This window comes from Tasmannia lanceolata, unplaced genomic scaffold (genome assembly GCF_043159265.1).
Source record: "Tasmannia lanceolata isolate RefF3 unplaced genomic scaffold, GAP_Taslan_0.1 ptg000020l, whole genome shotgun sequence".
Taxonomy (NCBI): Eukaryota; Viridiplantae; Streptophyta; class Magnoliopsida; order Canellales; family Winteraceae; genus Tasmannia; species Tasmannia lanceolata.
Window position 1 is genome coordinate 25,065,618 of NW_027518697.1, and position 9,383 is coordinate 25,075,000.

General features: G+C 38.2%; 1 protein-coding gene across 1 annotated transcript; it reads left to right on the top strand.

The window, feature by feature from the left end:
• Positions 1-581: 581 nt before the first annotated feature.
• LOC143853911 (uncharacterized) lies at positions 582-1,106 on the top strand. Its single transcript, XM_077363606.1, has one exon. It carries the CDS (start codon positions 582-584, stop codon positions 1,104-1,106), a length of 525 nt encoding a protein of 174 aa, XP_077219721.1.
• Positions 1,107-9,383: the final 8,277 nt, after the last annotated feature.

The window sequence follows — 9,383 nt, forward strand, 5'->3', positions numbered from 1 at the left end:
ATTATTCACATATAAAGGGTTAGGGTTCTATCAAAATGGGATGTCTACAACTGGCTCAGCAGGATCCAGAGTCTAAGCGGAAAAAGCCCATCTATTACATCATCAAGAAAATGCTAGAGTATGAGATGAAGTATACTATCTTGGAAAAGACATGTCTAGCATTAGTCTGGGCAACCCAGAGACTTAGACATTACTTGATGTCAAACAAGGTTCTTCTGCTTTCACTAATGGATCGGTTGAAGTACTTGTTTGAAAAAACCGTCCTCACTGGAAGAATAGCTAGATGGTTGTTGTTGTTATCTGAGTTTGACATCACCTATGTCACTCAGAAGTCGATCAAAAGGCGAGTCATAGCCGAGCAGTTGGCCGATTCTCCTATAGAAAAGAATGCATTTCTAAAGGCTGAGTTTCCTGATGAATTGATCATGGACGTCGAAGAAGAGACTCTAAGTACTAGGTGGCTGATGTATTTCGACGGAGCTGTCAATAACTAAGGCCAGAGAGTAGGGGCAGTGCTAGTATCCTCGAAAAAGGAATATATCCCTATATCTATAAAGCTTCAGTTCGAGTGTACAATTAACATGGCAGAATATGAGGCATGTATTGTAGGACTAGAAGCAGCTTTGGCCTTGCGTGTTCAAGATATAGATGTGTTCGGAGATTCGATTCTAATCATTTTCCAAATCAATGGTCGTTGGAGAACAAGAGAAACGAGGTTGATCCCGTATAACACATATCTAGAATCTATGGTCAAGAAGTTCAGAAACATCACATTTATCCATTTGTCAAGGACAAGGAATCATTTTGCTGATGCATTTGCTACATTGGCTTCAATGTTAGATATTTCTGCAACAATGGAAGTCCAACCATTAGCTGTGAGGTTACAATGGACTCCAGCACATGTGAATACAATTGAGATAGTAGCTAGGTGTCCAGATGGGAAGCCATGGTACACAGACATCAATAATCTCATTTCAGGCAAGGGGCATCCGCCCGAGGTTTCAGGAAAAGAGTGGAGAACTCTTCAGAGATTAGCCTCCAATTTCATCATTTGTGGTGAAGATCTATACAGACAATCATTTGATGGAATACAACTCCTGTGTTGATGAAGATCAAGCAGCTGTGCTTATAGAACAAACACATGAAGGCGTTTGCTGACCTTACATGAATGGGAAGATGCTGTCTAGAAAGTTCCTAAGACTTGGATTTTATTGGCCGACAATGGAAGCTGATTGGTTTGGTTTCTTGAAGAAATGCCACGAGTGTCAAGTCTAAGCCAACCTCATCCATGTGCCTCCTTCAGAGTTGCATTCCCTTACCTCTCCATGGCCATTCTCAGTATGGGGATTGACATTATCAAAAAAATATATCCAAGGTCGTCAAGTGGACATGAGTACATCCTGGTAGCTATTGACTACTTCACAAAATGGATAGAAGCTGCATTATATGCTTCATTGACTTCAGCCTCAGTGGCAAAGTCTATCCGTACAAATATTATCTGTAGATACGGAGTACCTCATGAGTTAATCTCATATAATGGGTCACACTTCCAGAAGGATGTGGTACACCTGTGTGAAGAGTTCAAAATCAAACATCACAAGTCATCTCCTTACAGACCTCAGACAAATGGAGCCGTCGAGGCTGCAAATAAGAATATTAAGGTTATCATCAGCAAGATGACTGAGACTAATAAAGAATGGTCAAATAAACTCCTGTATGCCTTATGGGCTTATAGGACATCGATCAGGTCCTCTATGGGTGTAACTCCATACTCTTTGGTGTACGGAATGGAAGCAGTCCTGCTTGTTGAGCTGACAATCATCTTTAAGAGTAATGATGGAAGCCAATCTGCCTGAGTCAGAATGGGCAATGGCCCGGTACCATGAATTACAAATAATAGATGAGAAAAGGTTGAGAGCTCTCTACCATATTCACGGATATCAAAGGAGGATTGAAAGGGCCTTCAACAAGAAGGTTCGAGTCAGAGACCTTAGCCAGGAGACCTTGTCTTGAAGTCTTATAGGACACCTCTATTCAATCCAAGAGGGAAGTTCAGACCAAACTGGTTTGGTCCTTACATTGTAGATGAAGTCTCCTCGATGAAAACGGAGAAAACCTAACTGAACCTATAAACCTGGACCAGTTAAATAAATATTATGCCTGAAACAGCAGGAGTGCATCCTTGAACGTTTGAGCTTGAAAGCCCAAATACCTAAAAGTCAAAAAACGTTTGCAAACTCTTTGAGCTAAAAATTTTTTTTTAACTTTCTTTGTCAAACTCAAACTAGGGGTATTTTAGAACTTGAACTACGCCATGACTTGATCCCTTTCTACAGGGTACGTAGGCAGCCTGATCAATTTAGGTTCAGTCGATCTATGAAAAACAAAAAACAATCCTTTAAAAACCCCAATGGGCGAACTACGCGGACCTGATCCCCATCTCTTCGGGGGTACGTATGCAGTCTGGAGGGCCCAGATTCGGTCAAAATACTTGTAAACTTACCAAAGTCCAAACCTTTTGAACCCAAAACTACATAAAAGTCCTTCACGTGTGTTTAGGCCCAGCTTTGTGGAAAAACAGAAAGAAATAAAAATGATGGAGTCTAAGACCCACTAGACTGAAAACCCGAAATGGCAGTCTAGGCAAAAGATAGGGTCATTCACCCGTTAAGTTGAAAACCCGAAAGGGCGGCTTAGGAAAAATAAGGTGTTAAGCCTGCTAGATGGAAAACCTGCAAGGGCAGGCAATTCAGGCAAAATATAAGGCAGACGGTCCGCCAAAATCGAAAACCTGAAAAGGCAATTTGGTCATGGGAGTGACTTCACAAAAGGACAGAACTTCAAAAGCCAGCTGGACTTTCATTTATGTATTGGCATCATACAATGGTCTGAGTAAGAGCCAGTAAGACTTCTTTGATATTCCTCTAAGTTAGGGGGTTAAGACTAAGTAATCCAAAGGGATAATAACCATAACGAAAATTCCGAAAAGATGAATGAAACACCTCTAGATACGGTATTCGAAAAATTCTAAGAGTGGTAGACTGTTACCATTTCAAAATGCTTATCAGGCAAAGAAGCATATTCAATCTTTCTTAGAGTCAAAGGCATTTACTTATCAAAGTCCTCGTTCGTCGCTAGTCAATGTCTTTCTTTTGTCGAGTCAAGGTCATGTTTTAAAGTCTTGTTTAGTCAGTATCGGGTGACAAATACCAAAAATGAAGGAAGGTGTGTCCCCTGAAGATTGAAATACAAGTGTGATAACCCAAGAGGGGGTGAATTGGCCAATTAGAAATTTTAGGCTTAATTAAGGGAAGATTAAAAATTAACCCATTTAATTAAGCACTAATGAGCCTAACTCTTGTTCAAATAGGTATATCAATAAAAGCTAAGGTTTAGACATTCTAATCATGCACATTTGTTAACCGTTCTTTAAATATACATTATGATGCAATTAGGGTTTAAACATTCTAATCAGGTGCATTTACTAACTCCTGTTTAAATATACATTATGATGCAATTAGGGCTTAAACATTCTAATCAGGTGCATTTACTAACCCTTGTTTAATTAAAAGCACAAATACAAGTTAGGATTAGAGTTTACCAATCACCACACGTACAAGAGAAGGAGACGAAGAGAGAAGGAGACAATGAACACAAGATTTATAGTGGTTCGGTCTATCACAAGACCTGCTCCACTCTTCATGTCAATGCGCGAGTTCCACTATCTCGATCATCATTTAAGGCCGGATCAATGAGCCATTTACAATGACCAAGCTTTTCCTTTCTCAAGGGCTAAAGCGTAAGCCCATCTGCACGAAGCCTTCGGCGAGGGGACACACCCTCATATGCCAGATTCACTATTCTTAATAGGCCGAATTGGAGACCCTCATCTTCACAATTATTAACGGGCCGAAGAGAAGACCCACAATGAAGAACAAATAATAAAATGAAAAACTCTCAATGCCTCTAGCTCACAATCACTCCAAAAGAATAGCAAAGTAAAGCCCTATGGAGTGCCTCTTAAAAGAATGTGAAAATACATGTTCAAAGAGGTTTTACTTTTGATTTTCAAGTTGAAGCTCAAAGAGAAATGGGATTTTATCTTTTTCAAATGTTCAAAAGCTTGTTTAGATAGGTTTTAATAGTGTATTTGAAAATATGACCGTTTGGGGGTAAAACTATAAATAACTGGGTTGAAAAAGTTAACCTACAAAAGCCCCAACGGCTAGTTTGCCCGACCGTCCGGTCGACCGAGCCACCGCGGTCGCCCATCCCTATCGGGCGCCCTTTTTATTTTCAAATTCCCTACCGTCGCGGTTGACCAGCCCCATGGCGGTCGCCCGGCGAGGGCTACCTGTTCGCTCAAAATTTAAGCTCAAAAACCTATCTCGGTCGACCGACCCACGGCGGTCGCCCACCCAAACCCATGACAGAATGGTTCTATTTCAAAAGAACCCATTATGTGGTCGCCCTGCCTAACCCTGTCGACCGGCCTAACCAGGTCGACCAGCCCGATAAAATTTAGCAAGTGCTAGATTTCCACCTATCTTGCCACGGTTCCACAAGCCAGCAAAGGAACAAAGATCTTGCAACTACATTGGAGACATCCTCATTTGAAGATGTTCAAGTCAAGAAGCTCAACATGAAGATCCCTCAAGTTCCCTAAGCAAGTGTCAAGAAGGAGCTTGGAGTTGAACATGCCATGGTGACTCCTCATGCACATCTCAACATGATTTGAAGATTAGAGGAAGTCACAAGAGCTAAGACAAAGTTCAAGATGTTCACTGAAGCCGAAGAAGTCCAAGGAAGTGCAAAGGAGCCGATACATTCCAAGAAGTCTCAACGGTAACATTTTTAGAATATATTTAGAGTCCTCTTGATTTTATGTAGAATGCACTTTCAAAAGGTTTTCAAATGGTTTTTATACTTAACATTTCACATCTTTGAAAACCATCAACACACCCGAAAAAGTGTTTGCAAGTCTAGGACTTAAGCCCAAAGACCATGACCCAAAGCCCCTGAATTTTAAAGTCAAAAATCAAATTTTACACAGGGCTGGTCGACCGGCGCGTCCCTAGCGACTGCAGAAAGGTAGCTCGAAATCCAGCACTTGGTGAATTTTATAGAGCCGGTTGACCGGGTCAGGCCGGGCGACTGCAGAATGGGTTCTGTTGAAAAGAACCATTCTGTCATTGCTTTGGGCGGACGACCGCCGTGGGTCGGTCGACCGAGATAGGTTTTTGCGCTTAAATTTTGAGCGAACAGGTAGCCCTCGCCGGGCGACCGCCATGGGGGCGGTCGACCGCGACGGTAGGGAATTTAAAAATAAAAAAGGGCGCCCGATAAGGTCGGGCGACCGCAGTGGCTCGGTCAACCGCGACGGTCTGGCAAACTAGGCGTTGGGGCTTTTGCAGGTTGACTTTTTCAACCCAGTTATTTACAGTTTTACGCCCAAACGGTCGTATTTTCAAATACACTATTAAAACCTATATAAACAAGCTTTTGAACATTTGAGAAAGATAAAATCTTATTTCTCTTTGAGCTTCAACTTGAAAATCAAAAGCAAAACCTCTTTGAACTTGTATTTTCACATTCTTTGAAGAGGCACTCTATAGGGCTTTACTTTGCTATTCTTTCGGAGTAATTGTGAGCTATACAACTTTGTAAACCCCCTATTAAGAGGCATTGAGACTTTTTCATTTTATTCTTTGTTCTTCATTGAGGGTCTTCTCTTCGGCCCGTTAATAATTGTGAAGATGAGGGTCTCCGATTTGGCCCGTTAAGAATAGTGAATCTGGCATATGAGGGTGAGTCCTCTCACCGAAGGCTTCATGCAGATGGGCTTACACTATAGCCCTTGAGAAAGGAAAAGCTTGGTCATTGTAAATGGCTCATTGATCCGGCCTTAAAGGAGGATCGAGTTAGTGGAACTCACGCATAGACATGAAGAGTGGAGCAGGTCTTGTGATAGACTGAACCACTATAAATCTTGTGTTCATTGTCTCATTCTCTCTTCCTCTCCTTCTCTTGCACGTGCGGTAATTGGTAAACTCTAATCCTAACTTGTATTTGTGCTTTTAATTAAACAAGGGTTAGTAAATGCACCTGATTAGAATGTTTAAACCCTAATTGCATCATAATGTATATTTAAACAAGGGTTAGTAAATGCACCTGATTAGAATGTTTAAACCCTAATTGCATCATAATGTATATTTAAACAAGGGTTAACAAATGTGCATGATTAGAATGTCTAAACCTTAGCTTTTATTTATATACCTATTTGAACTAGGTTAGACTAATTAGTGCTTAATTAAATGGATTAATTTTCAATCTTCCCTTAATTAAGCCTAAAATTTCTAATTGACCAATTCACCCCCCCTCTTGGGTTGTGACACTTGTATTTCATTTGGTATCAGAGCTTAAGCCCTTAAAGAGATCTTTAACTTTAAAAATTTATAAGAGAAAAGATCTGTGACAATCCAAATGGTTTTTGAGAAAGGCCAATCTACCCCAATTCCTCTATTCTTTGATGGAAAGAATTATGGAGCTTGAAAAGCACAAATGCAAGCCTATCTCAAAATCATAGATCATGACATTTTAGAATTCATTGAAGAGGGAATTTTTTTTTCAAGAAAATGCACTGAAGGTGATTTAAAATTATTTTTCTTGAACTCAAAGACAATGATTTTATTGTGTTGTGGTTTAAGTCCAAACATTTTTGACAATATTTCAAATTGCATCAATGCAAAAGATATTTGGATTTCATTAGAAAACATTTATGAGAAGAATTTTTGTGTCTTTTCAAATGATAAAATTTTTAGTCAAAAAGAGACTTCTCAAAAATCTTTTGCGAAAGAAAGCTCTTTCAAACATTCAATTTCCGAGTTAGAAATTCAAATTGAAAATTTAAAATCGGAAATTAATGTATGTTTGAAAAGAAAAGAAAAATTAAGTCAATTGAGCATATTTTTAATAAAGAAAAATGTTGACCTATTTCAAAGATGCAATGCCTTTGAGAAATAAATTAAAAACCTTGAAATCACAAACATCGAATTTATTGAAAAATATAAATATTTTTGTGAAAATGAAGATCTCTCCATTAAGAATCAAAGACTACAAGGCTTTCAAGTTTACAATAGACTGCATTTGACTGATAAGTTTCTTTCATTTCTACTAGCCGCTACTGCTTCAGATGAGCTTGAGAGCCTGCCACCTTCTAAACTTTGTTCTGCTTTGTATGATCTTTGTAAGCCGAAGGGTTCCCATGGGTTTAATCATTCACCTTACCTTCTTATTTTGATGCTAGCAAACCAAATTGATTAGCATTTATGGACTAATGTGTTGCTTTGAGATGTTGTATTGTTTACATGATTTCATGTCATAATCGCCATTACACAACTCAACTCAACACATGGCTTGTGGATCAAGGAGCAATTGAAATTATCATTAGCCTTTGATAATTCTTATAATGTAAGGCCTAACAATATACAATGGCTTAGATATAAATGTAAAAAGCACAGCCATTGGAATTTATCATGATAATATATTTTCATTCAAAAATACATGATAAGAGATTACCTCATAGACAATGAGATGATCATCTCAAGCACTGTCCAATGAAGAAGGGTTCTAGGATTTTTTAAACTCTAGAACAAGATACTTATCATTGGCAGAGATAGAAACATATGAGTCTATCGAAGATAAGTATAAGGCCTAAAAGGATATGGCACTAAGGCTTTAGGCCAAGGTAACTTGTCAGAAGATGAGAGATGATCTCAAATATAAAGAATAGGACAAGACCCAACTACAAGACATATGGAGCTATGTGGCTCCACATGAGTGTACTTATCATATGTGATTCACATCAAAATCATATGATAAGATGGAATGGATAGATATAAATGTAAAGCTCCCCCTTTATTAAAGACTCATACATGGTATGAATCCAAAGGGCTGTCCTAACACAAAAGCACCGAGGAATTTAAAGGTATATGATTTACAAACCACCCTTGGGGTACAAATGCATGATTGCTACAAGTAGTCATATGATATCAAAAGCGATGACAACCAAGCAAACCATGCTCCCCCTAAATATGTGCATATAATATATAAGTATAGCATACAAGGCACATATGGCTTATCATGGTTAAGATGTTGGCTAGAAGCCAAAGTAATTAGATGTTTTAATTAAGATGAATGTACACTCTCCAACTTACAAGGTAAGAGGACTATGAGTACTAATTGAGTGATTTTTAACTTTAAGTTTACCATCTTTACCATGTAGCTAATACCACACAAGGAGAAATAACTAAAGATTATATATATATATATATATATATATATATTAAGCATAGATCTATAGAGCTCAGACAAAGGATGAATAGTCTATAAAGAGCAAGTCTGAGAGAGACATCCATGGCTCATGCAAGTAATAATATATCACTTATGGGTAAACATGAGCAAGATATGACCTTTTAAGCGTCCATGGATAGTCTACAATGTTTGGACATAAAAATCATGGTCCAAACATCTATGCCTACATCCACAAACCACCATATAAAGATAGGGCATTTAAGCACAAAGTGCAAAAGCCCACAAAGTGCAAAAGCCCATGAAAAATCAAAATGTGTGGGATACAAGTGTTCCCATCACAATGTGTTACATGATAACCACTACAATTAGTAGCTGCCCAACAATGATACTAGATTCCTACGACATTTTCAATTTTACTCAACTGAGTTTAATAAATTGAATCTAGACACATTTTTAATTCTCTACAAAATATATTCATGAAGAACAGCAGATAATAGTCCAAGAACTTTTAGGATATATCAAGTGATAAACACCTTGGACAAATGCATTCCAAAATGAACTACCATGACTAGATAATTTTATCTTAGTCATGAGAGAGTATTCATTTTATGCTCTTAGAACACATCAATTTTAACCCATCAAGATTTCTTATGCATTTAATGATAATCAATAAGCACATAAGAATGGGTTTAAAGGACAACTAAGTGCATAGTAATAAACATACTTACTCACCTAGGGCAAAGAGATGTCTAAGAAAGGATTTGAGTGGATTTCCTTAAACAAGGCTTTTAACACACAATCTTTCTAGAAATGATATTCTACCTAAGTTGAATATACCAAGATCTAGCAAATGCCAAAATTGCCCTAAGTAGAGTTCAAGAATGAAAGAAATGAACTTGAAAGATCAATTTGAACTCGAGGGCAAAAAGGGTGGTCAATTTTCATGAAAGCACACATATGGTTTTCACATTAAATTTTCTATTGTGGATTTACTTTGTGGATGCTAAGTGCACAACTGATGTGATTTGCACTTAGATAAGCTTTTCAAAAAGATATTCAATAAAGCACAA